The sequence below is a fragment of the Pipistrellus hanaki genome (assembly GCF_964339955.1).
Source record: "Pipistrellus hanaki genome assembly, chromosome: 8".
Classification (NCBI taxonomy): domain Eukaryota; kingdom Metazoa; phylum Chordata; class Mammalia; order Chiroptera; family Vespertilionidae; genus Pipistrellus; species Pipistrellus hanaki.
This window is the reverse complement of record NC_140510.1, coordinates 22018354-22042014: the sequence shown is the minus strand read 5'-3', so window position 1 is coordinate 22042014 and position 23661 is coordinate 22018354. Positions and strand designations below refer to the sequence as shown.

At 36.7% G+C, this 23661-nt stretch overlaps 1 protein-coding gene across 1 annotated transcript in view; it reads left to right on the top strand.

The window, feature by feature from the left end:
- LRP1B (LDL receptor related protein 1B) overlaps window positions 1-23661 on the top strand; it is a 1553318-nt gene that overhangs the window by 950535 nt on the left and 579122 nt on the right. The window contains exons 18-20 of the mRNA XM_084892846.1: window positions 5189-5305; window positions 15605-15685; window positions 16833-17000. Coding sequence (XP_084748972.1) covers window positions 5189-5305; window positions 15605-15685; window positions 16833-17000 — 366 coding nt within the window. The remainder of the gene's footprint in view (window positions 1-5188; window positions 5306-15604; window positions 15686-16832; window positions 17001-23661) is intronic.

Sequence of the window (23661 nt, the reverse complement as noted above, 5' to 3'; positions counted from 1 at the left end):
TAGCTGAGTCATTTCTATATAGTTCTCAGTATAGGTATATATACAAGAACATGAATCCTAGATAAAAGATTTCCCAGAGGGGGATTATTTTGTAATTGAATCCACTGTACTGTAGCTATTAGCATTGTGACTACTTTATATCTAAAGGAAAATCCTTTCCTACAAGAAACTAATTTCCTATTTTGTTCCTTTGGGATTTCTGCCTCACAAATCTATTAATTCAATAAATATTTACCATGACACTGGAGATAGAATGAGAAAAAATACTCAATATTTTTTCCTTAAGAAGCTAAGAGTGAAAATGGTGATATTGACATGTAAATAGGTTTTTCTAATGCAGGATTCACAGTGCTAAGTTGAACCATAAGGGAGCACATTAGAGCAACTAATGTAGTTTTTGGATAGTCTGGGAAGGCTTGAAGGAGGTGATGTCCAAGCTAGGCCTTTAAAAACACATAAGAATAATGCCTAAATAGCAATGCAAGCCATTTAATTAGGAAAAATAAGTTTGATAAAACCAAGCATTGCCAAGATTGTGGATAAAAAAGGAACTGTCATACATACTTGGTGATTTTCTACACTGGAAATCAGTTTAGCCAAATCAAATAAATGTCTGTAATTCCAAAATTGAGTTAATAATACCTATGCACAAGGAAGCATGAATAAAATTTCCATTCCCCGAATGCTGGCAATACTGAAGTCATAAAAACAACTCAAATACTCATTACAGGAGAATGTATAGATATATTGTGTTAGATTCCCATAGTGGGATGATATTAATATTTAAAATTAATAAACTGGAACTCAAATATAAATAATAATGAATTTCAAAAACAATTAAAAAACTAATGTGTTGCCAAATATAAATAATTAAATACCATTCCTATGAAGTATAAAAATGCAAGACAATTTTGTTTGTGTTCATTGATATAAAAATTTTTAGGGATAGGATTTTAAAAAGTATGTCTAGGAAAAAAAGAAAAATTTAGAATAGCTATAACCTCTAGAAAGAAATACATTGCATGTGATTGAAAATAATTACATAGGGGACTTCAAAAGTAACCATGATTTTTCTCCTAAATAAAATAATTTGTAGCAAGTATATAAAATATTATATTCAGATTTGATACAACTATATGATGGCAAACAGGTATTATTGATATTATTGATATTATTTCCTATATTTTTCAGGTGATTTAAATGTTTTACTAGAAAAATAAAAGGTTGATCAGCATAGATTGAAGGGGCTGAAGTGAAAAAAGAATAGAGGGTGAAGAATGTGCCTGAAAGAGGAACCAGCATAGACACAGTGGGCAGAAAAAAAGCTAACAGTCAGGGGCTAGTTGTTCTCCCTCAACACGCACAAAAAAGTTTTTTCTACTTATGAGGGAGACCCAGAGTCCAAAGATGAGAAGTAGCTAGATTTGAAATTATTTTTTTTTTCTCTCATAGTAACTATGAAGATCCTTGGATTCAATTACTACATGTAATTCAGACAAGCATTTTCCCACAGTATAGAACTCTGGTTAAATTACATAATATCGGTTCTCTTTATATCCACCTATAATTTTGAATGAATTAAAACTGGACAGATATAGATGCATTAAGAAAATCTGATATGCCATGACTGGTTTTGGATAGAGCTTCAAAGGCATGTACCTTGGTTGTGGGCAGGAGGGAGCTGAATCAATGTTTCTCTCTTATCGATGTTTCTAACTTTCTATTCCTCTCCTTCTCCCTTCTACTCTGTAAAAAAAATCTAATATATTAAAAAGTCAGACTTTGTTATATGAGAAAAAGAGAGAATCTATACTCATAAAAGGGTAATATACTAATTATACTGGGTTGACCAGACATCTTCCACATATCTGACTTCCTTCAAGACAAAGCCATGTTGGTGGGGGCTGAGGCAGAGGTGGTTAGGGGTGATCAGTCCTTTAGGGGAGCAAGCAGTTAGGAGCAGTCAGGCCAGCAGGGGAGCAAACAGTTAGAGGCAAGATCAAGCCAGTGCAGGGAAGCAAGCAGTTAGGGGGCTATCAGGCTGGCATGGGAGCAATTAGGCAGTGATCAGGCTGGCAAGGATCGGGCCTAAACCAGCAGTTAGACATCCCCTGAGGGTTCCCAGATTGGAGAGTGTGCAGGCCAGGCTGAGGGACACCCTCAACCCATGCATGAATTTCATGCACCAGGCCTCTAGTTTTGATATAACAGGTTTTGTTTAAATAGAATGATCTGATTAAAATACAGCAAAGGTATGGATTAAGAATAATGTGTTAAATTCTGTTCTCCTCCTCCTTATTGCTCCTTTACATTGTGGGATTTCTCACTGCTACATGACTGCATAAGAAGCATAATTAGTGATAAGGAGAAAACATTCACATTGTGACAATGAATTTCTGTTTCTCTGCTGGATAAGCAATTCCACCGAGGAGGTGTAAATTTCTTCTTCATTAGAGCAGCATTTGCTGCAAAATTAGAGTCTTCTGGGGCAGCCCTGCTAATCTCACCTCCAGACTAACTTAGATCTGATGGGAACAAGAACAGAAAAGTGCAGGTTGTGTCTTCTTGTTACAAATCAAGTAGTTAGAAAGTGCTAATTTAGTCAAGGTGATTATATCATAAGGGCAGACAGTACCTGTAGATTTATGGAATGAAACGTCTTTCTCCTCTGAGGTCAGCTCAATTTTCTCAGTAAACTAAACAGCTCATTTTCTCTAAGATTAGAATAGACAATGAATTCATATATTTTCAGGGCATACTATCCTTCGATGATAAGCCAGTAACTACTCTGCAGTAATAGTTTATAGCAGTTTTTCAAGCTTCAGAGTTAATGAGGTGACACCAGGCTCTTGGGAATTCTTCCTCGTTGTCCTTTCTCATCGCCATAGCATTCCTAACAAAAGAAAGGTTTGTCAGAATTAAACTTGAAGGACCAGGAGAGAATACAGGGGCATAAGAACATCAAATAAAAGAAGATTGCATTAGAAAGTTGAATATATTCTTACTATGGATTAATTAGAATTTGATGGAGATAAAATCTGTGATAATATATTTTTCTTTAAAGCAAAAAAATAATAAGTAATTAAGAAATGAAATAGGTAGGGGAATTAAAAAGCAAAAGAGAGTCGTAGGAAAGAAAAAGTGGAGTGAGCAAGAGAAAAAGAGGTAGGGAGGGAGAGAGGAAGAAATAAAAGAGGAACAATGGGAAGAAGGAGGAAAGATGGAAGAGAAGACAAGTTGAGGCGGGGGTGAGGGGGTAAGGTAAGGGGAACTCCCATTAAATGGATCTTAACAGTTAGGGGGTGATCCAGCCGGCAGGGGCGGGCAGTTGAGGGCAATCAAAAGTTAAATGTGTGTGTGTGTGTGTGTGTGTGTGTGTGTGTGTGTGTGTTGTTGTTGTTTTATATATATATATATATATATATATATATATATATATATATATATACAAAATATATATGTGTGTGTGTTGTTGTTGTTGTTTTCAAGTAGGCATGGCTGAATTAAAATTACCTAGGGACTTTGTTGATTGAATCTAAGTGTTGGAATAATAATAGAATATCTGTAGAATTGGCCAAATGAGACAACATAGAAATATTTAATCCCACTTGAAATCCAACATTGCAAACTTCAGAAGCATACATGTTTGTTGGGATACTGAAAATTGATTAGTATAAAGCAATCAATATGTAAAAAAGGAAAAATCTCATATTACATCAAATATTTGATTCAGGACCCTTATTCACATAAGAAAGCAAATATATACATATATATACATATATATATATATAATATAATTTTTGATATATAATACATTTTCTGATATTTCTACTTATAGACATTGAGAACAAAAATGGTATATCCAATCCAATATATCAAATCAAGCCAGTAATTTTTTTTCCTCATTTGTTTTTCTCTAGGAATCTTTAAAGTATTCACTAACAAAAAATATATATCTATCTCTAGATTGCAGGTATACTTTCCTTAAAAGAAAGTAACTAGAGTATGGCTTTTAAGAAATTATTTTAAATGATCTCTGAAAACCAGATTTTAGGAACCCATTTTAGAGTGTTTGGATGACTTGGCTTTGAGTCATTCTATTTTATACCAATAATTAGTACCTAAGTTGGCACTGTGTTGTGGAGAATAATAAACACAACCTTATGATTCTCAAATCCAGGAAACAAGAGGAAATGTACGTGTAATCTAAATAATGTTCTCTTATCATAGCCACAAAGTCCATAACTGAATTGTTCCTTATCTGCCCTCTCTTCATCTAACCCCAATACTAATAAGTTTAAGTACATCCTTCCCAACATTTTCATCTGTTTTCTCTGGTCCAATAAAAAGAAAAAATGGATGAGATACTGGTAATCAGAAAGACATATTTGTGGCTTAGAGGATAAAAAGAGAAAAAATAAAATCAAACACTTAATGTAACAACCTAAGGCCTTGGGAAAGAGGGATGCTATCTAAACTTTTGTGCTTTCAAAAGTTGACCTGATTGTAGGAGAAAATGGTAATCAAACACCTTGTAGAAAGAACATAGCCTCTTAATGGAATAGTTTTAAATACCTGCCTTCGGCTAATGTAGAAAGCAAAGTTCCGTGTGTGTGTTCATTGAAACCCTCAAGGAAGCCCAAAGCACAGTACATTAATATACTGGTACTTTGATTAAAAGATTATACATTTTTATTCACCTGTACTGAAAAGTGAGTTAAAAAATCCATCTTAGGTCTCAATGTGTGTTTCAATTATATATTCCTCATTCTTGCTCTCTGCATATTGGACCACTTAAAGATCAAGAAATAAATGCATTGAGATGATAGAGGAAAAGGATAATGCAGACCCTATGGTTAGAAACTAGATGTCCTGAGATAGACTTCAAACCCTTCCTCCTACGTTACTGCAAACGTTTCCTTGGTTTATTGGTAAATGCTCAGCAACATTCTTTTTTTCTTTAAATTAAAAGTTGGATGAAATTTAATTCAACCATATATTCATTTGCCCATGAACTTTAGAGAAGACGAGCAAGCTAGCAATTCTATAAACTAAATAAAAATTTACTTTCAAAATATTTAATCTAATATGGCAATATAATATGTGAAAGGAATATTGAATTATGTATCTTTCACGTTGTTTAAAACTCCTCTAAATTTATTCTTTGCAAATTAATTGGCCATCATAGCCAGAACATGCCAGGTGGACCAGTTTTCCTGTGGAAACGGGCGCTGCATTCCCAGAGCATGGCTGTGTGACAGGGAAGATGACTGTGGTGACAAGACAGATGAAATGGCATCTTGTGGTAAGTTGTGAGTGAACATGGTATTAGTAGATCCTGTGTCAGATGGCAGATTCTATCACTATAATCTCTCCCCAAAGGCTATTCATGTCTTGACATAACAGCAAGCCTTTTGGGCCTAAAAATATATTTCATGATAACTTCAGAATATATACTATTCATGGGGCAGTACCATTTCCTAGGCTAAAACAAATGGATCCAACATACCCAATGATTGATGTTTGTTGATTTATTCTCAGAGGTGTAAAGTGATATCTCTTTGTGGTTTTTATTTGCATTTCTCTGACAATTAGTGATGCTTAACATCTTCTTATAGGTCTCTTGGCATTCTGTATGTCCTCCTTGAAGAAGTGTCTATTCTGATCCTCTGTCTATTTTTTAATTGCATTGTTTGTTTGCTTTTGTGTGTTTAATTATATGAGTTCTTTATAAATTTTGTATATTAACTCCTTATCAGATGTACCATTGGGTGAGTATGTTCTCCCATTCAGGAGGTAGTCTTTTCATTTAGTTGATGGTCTCCTTTGCTGTGTGAAAACATTTTACAGAGATGAAGTTACAGTTATTTGTTTTTAATCTTATGTCCTATGCCCACAGAAAAAATATTGCTGAGAGAAATATCATAGAGTTTACTGCTTATGTTTTTTTCTAGGAGTTTTATGATTTCAAGTCTTACATTTAAGTCTTTAATCCATTTTTAGTTTATCCTGTTTTACAGTTTAAGAAGGTGGTTAATTTCAACTTTTTGCATGTATCTATTCAATTTTCCCAACACCATTTATTGAAGAGATCATTCTTACCCTATTGTATGCTCTTGTCTCCCTTGCCATATATTAATTGACCATGTAGGCATGAGTTTATTTTGTTGCTCTCCATTCTGTTCCACTTATCTATGTGTCTGTTTACATACCAGTACCATGCTGTTTTGCCTATTATAGCCTTGTAGTATAGTTTGATATCAGGTTGCAAGATACCTCTAATTGCTCTTCTTTCTCAGGTTTCTATAGCTATTTGAAATCTTTTGTGGATCCATGTGTATTTTTTAGGAGTTTTATTCTAGTTCTGTGAAATACACCATTGGTATCTTGATAGGAATTGCATTGAATCTATAGATTGCTTTAGGTAATATGGACATTTTAACAATGTTAATTCTACCTATCCGTGAGCATGACATATTCATTCATGTATTTGTATCATCTTCAGTTTCTTTCTTCAGTGTCTCAGGAATTTTCCAAATACAGGTCTTTTATCTGCTAGATTAAATTCATTCTTAGATATTTTATCTTTTTTTTCTATTAGTTTATTACTGGTATATAAAAATGCAACCAATTTCTGAATATTTTGTATCCTGCTGCTTTGCTGAATTTATTTATTAGCTATAATAGTGCTTTGGTGGAATCTTTAGAGTTCTCCATATACAGTATCATGTCATCTGCAAATAAAGACAATTTTACTTCTTCATTTTTTATTTAAATGCTCTTTGTTTCTTCTTGTTTGATTATTGTGGCTAGGACTTCTAATACTATACTGAAAAAGAGCAGTAAAGTGGACTTCCTGTTTGTTCCTGATTTGAGGATTACAATTTTTGCTTTGCCATGTTGCATAAGTTGTTAACTGTGGATTTGTATTATATGGCCTTTGTTATGTTATGTTCCCATTATTTCCACAAGATGGATACAAAATATGTAAATAACCTCAAAAGCCAGCTAATTTATAAAATATGAATCTGGAGAACATGGTTTACTGAATTGTAAATTTATATAACTTATTTTTTAATAATGGCTGTGTGCTTAACAAGTGACTCATAGAATCCTTAAAAATCTGAACCTCAGTCTTGCAAGCTAGTGCAAAATACCTTCAATGCACCACTGGTGATGACCACGTTGTGGAATTTAGTTGTCCCATATTTGCTTTTAAAATGTAGCCACATTTTATAAAGTGTGTCTTTCATAGAGGAAGAACATTGAAGCTCAGTGGAGGACTGGAGGAATGTCAAGTAAGGGTAATAAAAGCAGCATCTCTGACCCCCTCTCTGAATCTGCAGCTCTGTCATGCCCAGCAGGCATTTCTCAGAGCAGCAGAAAAGCTACATTTAAGTGTCTAGGCGGAGGTCCCTCACTCAATTCTCTTTTCCCTTGGTGTCCGCTGGAAACCAAAGGCCTATGGATGTCAAGGCTAGCAGGGGAGCCTGAGTGAGTTGCTGCATCACCAGGCATTGAAGTCTCAGAGCTACAGAGACACCTTCTCTGATCCAACCATTTTGTCACAGCAACACAATGACACAGACTCTGGGTGATGGCCCTTGATATAGAAACATTGTTCTTAAATAATTGGATTAACTACATGTCGACAAGAGAATGGATGGTTGAGGGACAGCTGGAGAGTGGTCTGCCTGTATTATTGCAGGGCTGGCTACATTCAAGGCACCACAACACTCCTTGCAGACAGGCTGTGGAAACACAGTCATGGCCCTTTTGCTGAGCAATTACAAACATCCTTCTGGGGGAAAATGGATCTAGCAATTATAACTGTGAATATTGTTCTGAACCAACTACTCACCTAAGTTTACTGTTATCTTACATACATGTTTTCTATCACGTTGTTTATCATGAGATTTCTAAAAAACTTTGCAAAAACATAGGTATTATACTCTTCTATTGCATTTTCATGATATATACTTATGGAAGCATTGTATCAGCAAAAAAAAAAAAAGTAGAGTAAGTTTGCTATGTCTTGTTTTTATTTTATTTATGAGCAAACAGTATATTTATAAATGCTGACAAAGTGTTTTAACACATTTATCCTAGAACTATTGTCAGAGACATGCCGAAACTTCACCTCTCCACAGTTTTCAAATTTTCACTGATTTTTGAAATTAGGGCAATTTACTTACCTTCTTCCAGTCTTTATCGATCTTGTCTTCCATGTATGCCAAAATAACTGTCAATACTCAGAGATCAAAAATGGTTGATGCTTTATTATTTGATAAGTATCTTACTATGAAGATAATTTTTCCATTTACTTTGATTGAAAGCTTTGTTTTTCACCCTCCAATATGACAATAATTATTTTCATAAAAAAAGGTATAAACCAAAGAAACAGAAGCTCTTTATCCTGTCTTTGTCCTGCTGATTTATGCTTTGTATCACAGATGGTCTTTGTTCTGTTCCTTCCCACACCTTTATATTTAAACGTTATTATTCTTTTTGTTTAAAATGGTCTGAAGGCTCCTGTTAAATTATCTTCTTAGTATTCTTGTAGGTATGTGCCATGCTTTTGCATTTGTCTTTTTACCGAGGGCTTCTGTACATATTTAATTAGGCTTTATCTGCAGAAAAGGGGGGAGTTAAGCAAGCCCTGGCAAAGTATATTGAAAGCAACAGCAGAAATTATTAAAAAAAACCTTTAGTTCCTTGATCTATGTCAGCATTTCCCTAACCTCTTGCTTGAGGATAGCAATCACTTGATGTGTGTGTTACTAATAAAGACACCCAAGTTCCAGTGCTCCTCCCCCAAAGATTCCAATTCAGGTCTTAAAGTTCAGGAACCAGTATTTTGCGAACAATGCCTCATGTGATTCTTATGTTAAAACAAGACCTCACAATTTAAACTCTGTGATTTCAACATTCCCTACCAATTAGTATTTGTTAGACCCACTGCAGCTAATTACCACAAGCATGATTGCTTTAAACAGTGAGATTTTATTTTCACCTATCTGGAGGCCAGGAAGTCAAAATGGAGTTGTCAGCAGGGCTTGCTCTGAAAGCGCTAGGGGAGAATCCTCCTATGACTCTTCTGTTTCCATTGGCTTATGGTGCTCCTTGCCTGTGGCATCCTGACTCCAAACTCTCTCCCTCTCTCTCTCTCTCTTTTTTTTTTTTTTATAAATATATTCTATTGATTTTTTACAATGCGGAAGAGAGAGGGATAGAGAGTTAGAAACATCGATTAGAGAGAATCATCAATCAGCTGTCTCTTGCACACCCCCTACTGGGGATGTGCCCGCAACCAAGGTGCATGCCCTTGACCGGAATCGAACCTGGGACCTTTCAGTCTGCAGGCCAACACTCTATCCACTGAGCCAAACCAGTTTCAGCCTGACTCCAAACTCTTGCCTCTCACAATCTAGGACTGCTGGCTTACAACTGCTTGCCTGCCTGCCAGCCTGATCATCCCCTAACCACTCCCCTGCCACACTCATTGATGCCTAACTGCTCCCCTACCAGCCTGTTTGCCCCTAACTGCCCTTCCCTGCAGGCCTGCTTGCCCCCAACTTCCTTCCTCTGCCAGCCTGGACACCCCTAACTTCCCTCCCCTGCAGGCTTGATCACCCCCAACTACCCTCCCTTGCAGGCCTGGTCCCTCCCAACTGCCCTCCCCTGCTGGCCATCTTGTGGTGACCATCTTGTATCCACATGGGTGCAGGATCTTTGACCACATGGAGGCAGCCTTCTTGTTGTTAGTGATGGTCAATTTGCATATTACTTTTATTAGATAGGATAGAGGCCTGGTGCACAAGTGGGGATCACCAAGTTTGTCCTGAAGGGTGTCCCATATCAGGGTGGGGATTACCTAGGGGTATAGGGTGGCCTGGGTAAGGGGCCTGTGGTGGTTTTCAGACTGGCCACTCCCCCCTGCATCCCAAGTGGAAGCCCTGTTATCTTGGGTTTATTTATCTTCTACAATTGAAACTTTGTAGCCTTGAGTGAAGCTAAGCCTCCTGCTTGCTCTATGGTGGTAGCCATTTCTATTCAAATTTATTTATTGTCTATAATTCAAACTTTGTAGCCTTAAGCAGAGGCCTGGGCCGGCAAGGTTATGCCAAAAGCTTGGCTTCCTCCATCTCTGGGGAAATCCAAGCCTCCCCGCTGCTCACTCAGTGGCTGCAGCCATCTTGGTTGGGGATAATTTGCATACTCACTCCAGATTGGCTGGGGGTGTAGCAGAGTGATGGTTAATTTGCATATTACTTTTTTATTAGATAGGATACAAATCAGGATAAGATGAAATGTATAAAATCTAGATATTATATATCTACTTATACATGAGAGATGTTTGTGAAACATTTATATCAAAATTATGAATGAAAATCAATGATAGTAATGGGTATAAGGAATCCCAAAACATATTTGCACTAAAAGTCAACATGGAGTGTATAAGTAATTTGATAAAAATTATTCTTAATGATAATATACTAATTTTAAAGGGTATAAATGTCCAGCATTTCTTATTTGTCTGCCATATTGCCAGAACTACTCACTAATTTCTCCTAATTCTTCTATTAGTCTCATTCTGCATACTCTCTGGGGTGTTTTTTTGTTTCTTTTTTAATTTCAAGGTTTTGGTTACATATATTATATAACCGTGATTATTTGTTATATGTAATGATTATTTCCAAAAATTTTACTACTCCTTTCTTTCACCTTATTGCAACTATTCTGAAATTCTTATAGTTTCTCAAATATTTTATATACCCTGACTTCTGTGCCTTCAGGAATGCCATCTTTCTGGAATATCCTAAAAGCATTCCTTCCTCTCCTGTTTATCTGATTTAACTTGAGTATATCATTTATATCAGCTTGCATACACTTCTTCTGGGATACAATATCTAAGATTAGATGCTTCTGCTTTTGTTTCAATAACACCTTATACTGAATATATCGTAATATAAATATGTATTAAAATCACTTGTTTAATTATAATAAATGCTTTTACCTACCAGACTGCAAGCACTCTGATAAATGAGTGTTGAACATTGAATTCCCAGTGCCTAATACTACTCATTTATTCATTCTTTCTATTGGGTCGGCAACTAGGTAATTGCGGATTTTTAAAAGAAAATCAAAGACAATTTTTTCATGGAACTAAATAACTTTATTCTGTAATGTATTGCCCATTTTGATCAATGACCTTTTGCCATCTTTCAGGCAGCATCATAATCCCACGTTCAAAAAACTTCTGGTTTTTATTAGCAAAAAACTGAATCAGGTACGATTTGACATCATCATCATTATTGAAATTTTTACCATTCAAGGAGTTTTGTAAAGATCGAAACAAAAAGTAATCAGATGGTGCAAGGTCAGGACTATATGGTGGATGTGGCAAAACATCCCAACCAAGCTCCATTAATTTTTGCCGAGTGACCAAAAATGTGTGTGGCCTTGCATTGTCATGATGGAATACAACACCTTTTCGATTTGTCAATTCGGGCCGCTTTTCTTCAACTGCATTGTTTAATTTCGTTAGTTGTTCAATGTAGACATCAGAATTGATCGTTCGGTTGGGTGATAAGAGTTCAAAGTAGACAATTCCTTTGTAATCCCACCAAACTGATAACAAAACCTTCTTTTAATGAATATCAGCTTTTGATGTTGTTTGAGTTGGTTCACCTGGCCTGCTCCACGATCTTTTCCGCTTGATATTGTTGTAAACAACCCATTTTTCATCGCCAGTTATCAGTCGTTTTAAAAATGGATCATTTTCATTACGTTTCTTTAGCAAATCGCAGCTGCTAATGCGTTGCGCTAACTGTGATTCTTTCAGTTCGTGAGGAACCCATGTATCGAGTTTTTGAACATAGCCAAGTTGTTTTAAGTGATTTTCAATGCATGTATGTGATACATGAAGCTTCTCTGCAATCTCACGTGTTGTACTGTGACAGTCCGAATTGATTATTGCTTTGATTAGGGCGTCATCAACTTCAACTGGACGACCAGAGCGTTTTTCATCTTTGAGTGAAAAATCACCAGAACAAAATTTGGCAAACCAATTTTGACACTGCCGTTCTTTTAAGGCTTCGTCACCATAAACAGCACATAACTTTTTATGAGCTTGCGATGCGTTTTTCCCTTTGCGGAAATAAAAAAGCAAAATATGACGAAAATGTTCCTTTTGATTTTCCATTTTTCAACGAACGCCAAACGAAAACTACAAAACAGATCAAAAAATTTTTTTTACTGATTAACAGCTGAATAGCCAACTATCAAATAACAAAATGTGTTTTACATTTGTACTACGTCTGCAAACCTAAAAATTCAACTGAAGCCATATGTGTGTGAAACCCGCAATTACTTAGCTGCCGACCCAATATGTGACATATCTCTAAAAATTAGAACTCTATCTGCTCTAAAGTTCTCAAAATATTTTGAATGAATAAAAGTTTGAAGTAGCTTTTCACTCTATTTTACAGAATAGGTAAATTAGAGATGTTAGGCACCTGCTCAAGGTCACAAATTAATCTACATATATAAAAGCCTAAGCAACCATCTGACCCTTCAACCATTCGATTAGTAGCTATGATGTGCCCTGACCACCAGGGGCCAGACACTCAATGCAGGAGCTTCCAAGCTGTGGTGACTTGGTAGCTGCATTCCTGGATGACACACCCAGAACCAGATAGGATGGAGACTGATTCCAGGGTGTGTCATCCAAGAACCACCCTATCATAATCCTGGACCCCTGGAGGATGTCAGAGACCTGGTTCCAGCCTGATTCCCGGAGGCCAGTCTGAGGGACCCCACCAGTGCAAATCCATGCGTCTGGCCTCTAGTTAGTAATAAAGCCAGAATTTGAATTTATGTTTGCCTAATTACAAAGCCTATGTTCTCCATATACAACACTATATAAGATATATAAAATTAGGTTTTATGTAACAATGAAAGAGCAAAAAAATGAAGACAATTTGTGGTATACTGTTCTCTTATGATTTTCTCCAAAATTAATTTACTTATTGGATTTTTGAAGTGTGTCCTGTGTAAATACCAAATATTAACAGCCACAACTAGTATCAGTATCAATAATGTTATATATATATTTTGTCAAAGGCTATATTTCTATAACCTATGTGATTTTAAAGGGCATTATTTCCCATAACTATATTTAATTACATATTGAATAGGTAAAAATCAGAATTAGATTTAATGGAAGGCATAAGCCATAGAAAGAATTAAATTTTTCACCTTTTTCAAAAAATTTCTCTTTTTTTATGACTGTATTATCAACATGGTATAATGAAGAAATAATGTATTGTTGGAATTAGTAAGATTTCACTCTTACACTTACTGTTTATGCAATATATCCTCAGGCAAGTTACACTGTATTTTTTTTTTTTTTACAAAATGGGGTTAGCAATAACATTTCCTGGGCTGTTGGTTATAATGTAGGTAATAGTTATATGTGGCTAACCTAGAACATCATATTTGATAAATAATAATACATAATATATTATAGTCTCTTTTAGGTTTACACTCTTCTAACCTAGGAACCTTATAATGTTCCTACCTTCCTATTTATTTTAATTTGAATCTCCACATACTTAATCATGAGGGTCAAATTCATACATATAGAATATCAACTAATACTTTCAAATCTATGACAACTGGATTTTGAGACTTCAGTAATATGTTACTTAGAATTATCCATTTTGTGGTCAAGGAGGAACAAGTAAGAAAATTCTTAAGGCTTAAATGAGCTGACACAGGAAAGAAACATAAATTGGATCTGAAAATTACCTCCCTGGGAAACATTCTTCTAAGCTTTGTATACTTGATGAATATAAGTACTATACCAACCATGATTGCCCTTGAGAGAGAGGGAAAATTGTTGTAATTTACATAATAGCATACATATAACCTGGCAATAAATTTTAAGTGAAAGATATAATAAACAAATTGAGCACACTACCTGCAAAAATAGAAGACTTTTTAACAGTCCATTAATCCATAATAAATATTTGATGAGGTTGAAGTAACTACAGAAATAAAACATAGTTTTCTTGCTGTAATTGTAATGTGATAAAATGTAAGCCATTTTGGTTCATAATTTTTCTTTTTTCATAGTAAATCAGGTAATATTTTCAAGTATCCTGCAATTTGTGACCCAAGGAAAATCAAAGTTAAATATTTATGTAAAATCAAGAAAGAAAATATTATGTATAACATTAAAAATTTTGCCAAATACTCCATAAAAATTCATAATGGTATTTTATTAGAACAAGAATTCAGAAAAAAAAATGAAATATTTAGATACCATTTTTAACTTTTAAATTAAAGCTAATATAGAAGGACAAGGGAGATAATAAATTTGTTTTAAGAACTTGAGTTTTGTTTTATTTTTAGGGGTAAACTATGTTATCATTAGACATCGTTTCTCTGTCTCCATGAGGTACTAGTGATAGAATATGGAAGAATTATGGATATAGTATTTTCCAACATTAGTGAAAAGTTAGGGGCCCTATATTTAAATTTTCTGATAACTCTAGGTTTAATTTTTGATGGAATTCTTTATAAATAGTAAAATTATATAATTTCTTTTTCTGAAAATCAGATATCATCATATCTTACAGTCTGGATTTAGTTGCTAACTCATTGAACCATAATTTGTAGATACTCTGTTTCATGTCCGCTGTTCAGCTTCTAAACATTAGATATACTTATCAAAGGAAGAAAACATATTTGGGCAACATTCATGTTGATTTGTGAAACATAAATGTAAGTTTTCATTATCTTGTCAGTTAACTAAAGATAACTCTCTTAAAGATATTGATTAAATCATACCTTGGACATTTTCACTTTTCTTTCCAATACATTTTTTTTTATTATGTCAGAGGATTTGTTGGGTTGCCATATGATTTAGTCTATTCTTTGATATAGTCTTAGATCTCTACATATCAGTGATTGTCTCCTTCTTACACCTATCTTTGAATAATACTTAGGCTCTAATCCCACTTTGTGGTATTCAGAAAGTTAAATTTATTCAAAATTCATATAACAATTAAACTAATATTATTGAGGTGCTTTGTTTTGTTTTCTCTTTCAACTTATGATGTTGACATCTCTCAGAGGCAAAGTTAGATCTAACTTTCATACTTTGGCTCTCTGTACTGAGAAAAGGCTTTTTTTTTTTTTTCTTTTTTTTAACATATGCACGTGACTTTGTAGCACTGGAGCACAGAGCTTCACCCGGCTGTTACTCTCTGAGAGGAGGCTGAGTCCCTTGGTGCAGACAGTTGACATCTATTTTTTACTCACAGTATTCTGAATCCAAAAAGTCCTTCAGCAGATGATTCTCCTTGGTTTTCAGTCACTGGAAAGTGCTCATTTAAAAGATATTAAAAATGTGTGTGTATCTTATGATCTCAAGAAGTCACTGTCACTATATGTGTTTATTTAATGTTTCCTCTGTATCGTTTTGGGGGGGAAAAAACAGGAGTGGAGCTCTGATTAAATTAACAAATGAGATACAGATGAAGTCAAGCACAGTCTATAACATCTTTCCTATTGGATGTGTTTATATCTTTCACAGAATTCCCAACTTGTGAGCCACTAACTCAATTCATATGCAAAAGTGGAAGGTGCATTAGCAGCAAATGGCACTGCGACTCTGGCAAGTACTGAACGTGCACTGTGCTGCCCTGATGTGATTGGGGGCCTGGCTGTCTGTGCTGCCTCGCCTCCTTCAGAGGGAGGCGTGCAGAGTCAAGCACAATGGCTGGAATGAGTGGTGAGAGGGCAGCTGGTGCAGGGATAGGGATTAGCATTAAGGATAATGGAGCTCGGTATCTGTCCCCTGGGGCTATGATAGGCATTTGTTTTCATTTATTATGCCGACACAGTGTAAGTCTACAAACATGAAGGGAAAAGGGGACAATTGAAGAAATGACCTGGACAATGCAGGTTCCCCAAGGTATATATGAAAAATGCTCTGTAACCCAGGATGGAGTAGTGTATAAATTACTTTATAATTATCCAGATGGTCTCAATTCTGTCACCTTGCTTATTATGTTCAAATGATTTTTCCCCCTTATACTCATTTGTATTATCATTCTGAATATGCCAAATACAGTAAATGAATTAGATATAATTCTCAGCTATTGATTTCATTCTCAGCTATTGATTTCAATGTAACCTGTTTTCACTTTATATTGCTCTCCCTTCCCTTTCTGCAATAGATGCTAATAAAAAATATAAACCATTGCTAATGATAGTGTACAACAATTTCCCAGTGTAAATACACACTTAGGACCCAGTGGCAGGGGAGGGTTACATAATGGCCCTCATGTTGGAGAATAGGGAATGAGGGATTGAATGGGAGTTAATAAATTCTGATACAATATTCTGATATAATATTGTATCAGATACATGGGTATGGTAATCAAAATAATAACTTTCCACAATAATTATGCTGCTAATTATTTCATTTCAAGAAATTCCTACAGTCACCATTGTTGTCCCACTTCATAATTATATCATGCTGCTTAGATTTAGTCAGTAAGTGGTTGATCAGTTATGAGTGAAATAAAAATTAAGCTTCAATAGTCAAAGTCAGGATTCTTTCTCTTAATTTAGTAGTATCAAATTAGAAGTGAAGCAATATAAAAAAGAAAATAATTTCCCACTGTTGACCACCAATTTGGTGTGCCTTTCTTAATAACAAAAGAAAACTCCGAGGGGAATAGCATTCATATATTTCATAATAAAACTTGTCTGCCTCCATCAGTTTTCACTGGGTTTGCATTGATGTTTCTCCCCAGATGATGACTGTGGGGATGGGAGTGATGAAGTTGGCTGTGTTCACTCCTGCCTCGATCATCAGTTCAGATGTTCCAGCGGCAGGTGCATCCCAGGCCATTGGGCCTGTGATGGTGACAACGACTGTGGAGACTTCAGTGATGAAACCCAAAGCAATTGTACCAAAGAAGGTTAGTCATTTAATGAATCTAAGGAACCTCATTCTTAAGTTATATAACATTTGGATTATATCAGAGTGAATATTATATAAAAAACTAATGACTCAGTGCATGGATTCATGTATATTGAAAGGAAATTAATTAGAATGTGGCTGGCAGGGTAGGACTGGGGTCTCTTGGCTTGGCCTGCAGGGGTCCGGCCAAAATTGGCTCTCTAACATCCCCAAAGGGGCCCCGAAGTTCAAGAGGATACTCTGTGCAAAGTTACTGTCTTATGGGGTGTGGATCGCAAACACAAGTGTGCAATAAACCAGATTTGGGGCCAACAGTGCCCCAGCAACAACACAATCCATGGCCAAAAGTGGAATTGCACAGCCCTGTGAGGAATCAGGATCCCTCCTCTCTGATTTCAGGGTGCATCACCAAGAACTTCCACTGCCAAGTCACTGCAGATCGGCAAATCTTATATTGAGTGGTGGTCAATGCGTGTCATCGCAACCAGCTGGATGGTCAGACAATTAGCATATATATATATATATATATATATATATATATATATATATATAGCTTATCAGGAAAAAAAAATGTATATACTAGAGGCCCAGTGCATGAAAATCATGCGCTGGAGCGGGGGGGTCCCTCAGCCTGGCCTGCCCCTTCTCACAGTCTGGGAGTCCTCAGGGGTGGGAGACGACCCAGAGACCAAGGGAAGGCAATGCCCCCATCATACCTCTGCTGCTGCCACTGCCAGCAGCACAAGCCTCTGCCAGCCCTGGTTACTTGAGCCTCAGGTATCGACTGGGCAGCCAACATCTGAGGCTTGCCTGCGCCTCAGGCTGGCCCTGGGGGCTGGGAGCTGAAGGGACTGAGGAACTCCAGAGGCAGGTGTGTGGAGCAGCCAGACCTGCCTGGGCAGGCCCAGTCATGCCTGCCACCCCTGCAGGGCTGAGGAGAATGGGGGCTGCCATGTTGGGCCTATGGGTACTGCCATCTTTAAGGACATGGCATTCAATTAGCATATTCTATTGGCTGTGGGTGCTGCAATCTTTGTGAGGGTGTGATGGTCAATTAGCATATCCCCTATTTATTAGATAGAATAGAACTGTGTAAAATAATGTGCTGATCTCTTTCCTTTCACTCTTTCCTTTATCTGGTTTCTCACCTTAATTCTTCCTTATACTTTAATCCCTTTTCTCTGGTCTTTGCTTCCTGCTTTCATTAAATGCTTTACTTTCATCTTTACTTACTATATTTTAACCCTATCTCACTTCTAAATGACCAAACCCCAAATCTACCCTGAAAAGGAAAAAAAAAGAAAAGCAAACAAGAAAGGCATAAGTTTCCTTTTATTTCCACACCACATTTGTTTCCTTAAGGTTTAAAATAATCCCCTATTAAAGGGTGATAGAGTCCAACTGACAGACTTTCTGGAAAGCTAGATCATGGAGGAAGATATCATGACCATGGCTTTCAGCATATCCATGGGCAACTGGGTCTTATCATTTGCATGAGTTACTTTGCAAATGTGATGAACAATAAGGAAATATTAATAAATTAGAAATCTATTTTCCAAATAGAACAGAAAAAAAAACTATTAGGCTGTCAAACATTTATATAATCAGTAACATTTGAAAGTATAAATTATTCATCATTTCATTTATTCCACAAATATCCACTGAGAACTTTTTATGTGCCAGGTATTATGATTGGACTGAAAGGGTAGGTAAAAAGTGAGAAAACATGGTCCCTCTTCTGTTTTAAGTTTATAACAGGCGAACAGACAGATTTATTTAAATGGCAGTGTTAAGAGAACCCTATACTATCCTATATAATAAAGAGGTAATAGGCAAATTGACCTCCAACACACAAGATGGCTACCCCCATGTGGTCAAAGATGGCCACCCCCATGTGAACACAAAATGGCCACCACAGGCCAGCAGGCAGTTGGGAGGGACAAGGCCTGCAAGGGAAGGCAGTTGGGGGTGACCAAGAATGCAGGGGAGGTTTATTATGAGTAACCAGGCCAGCAAAGGAGGGAAGTTGGGAGTGACTGGGCCTGCATGGAAGGGCAGTTGGGGATGGACCCAGGCCTGCAGGGGAAAGTAGTTGAGAGGGACCAGGCCTGCAGGGAGGGCAGTTAGGGGTGACCAGGCCTAAGGGGAAGGCAATTAGGGGTGACAAGGCTTTTGGAGAAGGTAGTTAGTGGCAAACAGGCTGGCAGGGGAGTGGTTAGGGGGTGATCAGGCTGGCAGACAGAAGCAGTTAGGGGCAATCAGGCTTGCAAGGGAGGGCAGTTAGGGGCAATCAGGCTGGCAACAGAGCAGTTAGGCATCAATCAGGCTGGCAGGGGATTGGTTAGAGCACATGTGTCAAACACAAGGCCCGCGGGCCAAATCCAGCCCGCCAGGCCTTGCAATGTGGCCCGCACCGCGCTGTCATCACTGCACTCCGCTGTCAGTTTATGACATTGTCAGTTTATGACTGTTCAGTAAACCATTCGGCCCGCGATTTAGGCTGGATTTTAGATTTTGGCCCCTTCTCTGATTAAGTTCGACACCCCTAGGTTAGAGGATGATCAGGCTGGCAGACATAAGTGGTTAGGGGCAATTAGGCAGGCAGGCAGGCAAGTGGTTGGGAGCCAGCAGTCCTGGATTGTGAGAGCACTGGAATTGGGCCTAAACGGGCAGTCAGACATCCCTTGAGGGGTTCCAGATTGGATGGGGTGCAGGCTGGGCTGAGGGACCATATGATTTATATATTTCATGCACTGGGCCTCTAGTCCCATATAAAAATTGACCGAATGGTGGAATGACCAGTCACTATGATGCACACTGATCATCAGGGACCAGACGCTCAATGCAGGAGCTGCCCCCTGGTGGTCAGTGCTCTCCCACAGGGGAGTACTGCTGAGCCAGAAGCTGGGCTCATGGCTGGTGAGTGCAGTGGAGGTGGCGGGAGCCTCTCCTGCTTTTGTGGAAGTGCTAAAAATATCCAACTGACAGCTTAGGGCCGCTTTCCCCTACCACCCCAGGGAGCGGCCCTAAGTAGTCAATCAGAAATCCCCGAGGGCTACCAGACTGTGAGAGGGAGCAGGCAGGACTAAGGGACCTCCTGAGTGCATGAATTTTGTGCACCAGGCCTCTAGGGTGATCATAAGTAAGCAATCATTTTCAAAGTCTTTTTCCAAGGAGATATATCAGTCTTTTGTAAATATTTGACAACCTATAAAATAGAAAGTTTCTGAAACATTTTCTTTGTCTTGATTCCTTTTGTTTCTCTCTTTCTATTTATCCTTTCCAACCCTCCCTCCTTCTCCTCGATATTTCATTATCGTATTCTTTTATCTCTCAATTTAGTTGGTTCACTAGTATATATGAGTTACATTTTTTAAAAAAATGTCACATGGAAAAAGTGTATGAAAATGTTTTTATATATTTCTTTGTATATTTGAAACATTCATCTGGGATGTGGTTGACATTTCATTGCTAAATTACATTTTGAATATAAAATGCATTTTCCCCTACCTCACAGATGTCTTTTAAGGATCCTCTTGAGGTGTACATCTGTGGCTGCTGGCACTGCCCCATAGTATTCTGTAAAAGATAAATTGTCCCAAAGTTAATTTACTTTCATCTCAGACTTAAAATCCCATCCGTCTCATCAATGTCTATTTATCTCTAAGTTAAAATGTTCATTGCACATTAAGAAGTTTTGGAGAGATTGCTTTAGCCTCATGAGTATCTGAAGTGGGTGGCACATCCCCCTGTAGACTCTTTAGAGTTTTTGGGGGGTTTGAATTATTGTAGAATCGGTGACTATCTAATGTTAATGGCCTTCATCTGTAGAGCACTTCAATTTCACTAATAGATCACTATAAATGATGTACTATCCATGAGAACACCATGCATTTTTATACGATTATGGAAATACACTAAGGAAATGATCCAGATAATCTACTTGATTCTTGGACGTGTTTCAAGCAGAGGATGAGGAGAACTTCCTGAATTAATTTCTATTGATCAGGTTACAAATTGTACTAGGATCCCCTATAATTGGTAAATTCAGGTTATGTAATTGAAGAAAAGTTACAAGCTCGGATGATGTTGGTGCAGGACCAACCAGGGTATTTCAAAAGGCACTTCAATACTTGTGTCCTTCATTATTGTGATTGTATGTGCTGTCATAGACATTGAAAAGCAGCTACGGCCCATATACATGCTAAAGCTGAGCAGAACGCCATTTCGTTCATGCAGGGTTTGTGAGGCCATTGCCAGGTAAAGTAGAAAGTTGATGCAATTAGTCATGTAATCCAGCCCCCAAACCTCAGGCGGAAAGAAGAGCAGGGCATTTTGGCTTGAGTTTCAACACTGGCTGTCAAGACCGATCAAATCCACTGCATAATTGCTCAGCACCTTGCTTTACACTCACCGCCTGGGGAAGCAGAGCATATGGTGTAGTTTTTTTCAACTCACATTGTTTTTCTTAAAATATACCTGAATTAATAGTAAGGGAACAAGAAAAACCAGGACATGGAACATTATGGATATAATTCCCACTACAGAAAATTTTGGAATTTAAGTTTGATTCAATATTCTCTCTAAACTACTTTCAAAAAAAAAGAATTTCTATAGTGATCATCACTGTTTTCATCATCAATATGGTGAATAAATGAAAAAAAGTTCCCTCCTAAATTAATGTATATTTATCTCTTCCCTATTAAGGATGTGCTGCTTTTTCCTCTCACTTCCAAACTTCCTTGCTAGGCAAAAAAACAACAACAACACAATATCTCTAGAAAGTGCTATATTTTTGTAATTACTTTTGCATGTGTGAACAACCACTAGAAACAACAGTGGAATAGAAAGACAACATGGAGTAAGTGGATTCTTTCCTTTGTTTAAATGTCTGTTTCTCATTAATTTAGCTCTGGTTTCTTTTTTTATTCTGAATCCTTTGATTGGTATGTATTTCCATAATGACCCATTCATAAATCTACTGTGTAAATCATTTTTTTTTCCAAATGGAAAAATAGGTGAGGCTGAACTTCAAAAATTTTGTATGAGGAATTTTCCTCTATAAATATTTCACTTGTAGGGATATCAAGAATAAAGTTAAAACAATCCAGTCTTTTGTTATAAGTCTTTAACTCTCTGGCTGAAATGTTAAAAAACAACTCTGGACACATGTCACATCTACAAAATATAGTTACATAGAATTAATCTTTTCTCATTGTGACAGTTTGACTCATTTGAAGTATGTAAACTTTCATTCTCATACTCTCAATCAAAAGCATTTCTGAAGCAAACACATGAAAACTGTTCAGTGTCATTAGACAGTTATTCCCTCCGGACAATTTCCGTCTGAAATTGTTGTATAAATGTATCAACATGGAGCTCATGGAGAGGGGGAAGATTTCCTCTAGAATAGATTTTGCCTCAATTTTGTAATTTTTTCTAAATGGAACATAAATATGCCTCAAATAATTAGATTCTTCTTTGCTTTGAAGAAAGTAAAGATTTGTGGCCATTGTCTTTAATGCTTTTTGTTTGGCTGTCTGAAAGGGGATATTTGCTGCCTACTGCACTAGATGCATGAACTGGGTGATGCTGGAAAATGTGATCTCTTATTTATATTTATAAATAATATGCAAATTTAAAATTAAGTATGTATTGGCCTTCACTTATTATGTATTAATAATAATTTTAACAAGTACCCTAACCCATTAGCAGTTAAATGTATAATATTATTAATATTCACTCTCATATATGCTCCCCTTTTTCTGCTGTTGATGTTTAACTTTGCTTCTGCTTTGGAAATTTCTCCTTTCTTTTAGAGCTCTGTTCTCATCCCTTCATCATTTATTAATGTCTTTTTTTCACCTTACTAATTTCCTTGTTCCCAAATTTAATAAGGAAATGAGAATAACTTGCTTTGTAGTTTCATAATCAAGTACAATACTTATGCACAGTGAATGCTCAGTAAATAATTATTGAGAGAGTCTATATCTTGAAAAAAAATATTTTATACAAAGAACTCACCCTTTATTAGTTTTGTCTTATTTATCTTTTAACTTTTATCTGTTTCCTCACTTCGCCTCCAAACCCTGGAGTTAGTTTTCATGAAGATGCACAAGACCTAGATACACTGATCTAGTCATGTGCACTTTCTTAATACAATGTAACTTATTTATCTAATAATATTTGCAATTTCAATCCAAGATTTAATAAAATAAAATAGGATGTCTCTCTTATCTTTTATTATTTTCTTTGTTTAAGTCTTATCTGGAACAGTATACACTCATTAGTTGGTGACTCATTAGTTGACAAACACTTTACATTTGTTATTCCATTTAATCCTCACAATAAGTTAAAATATTTGCCTATGATTACACAGTTGGAGCTTCAAACAAAGGGTATCTGCTCTTTTTATTTTTTAAATGCTTTTAGGAAGGGAAGGAGGGATTGAGGGAGGAGAGAGAGAGAGAGAGAGAGAGAGAGAGAGAGAGAGAGAGAGAGAGAGAGAGAGAGAGATATCAGAATGCCCGCTACTGAGGATCAAGCCTGAAACCTGGCTCTGTGCTCTGACCAGAAATCAAACTGATGACCTTTTGGTGCATGTGATGAGGCTCAATCAACCACGGAGCCCCACCCACTAGGGTGGGGTGTCTGCTCCT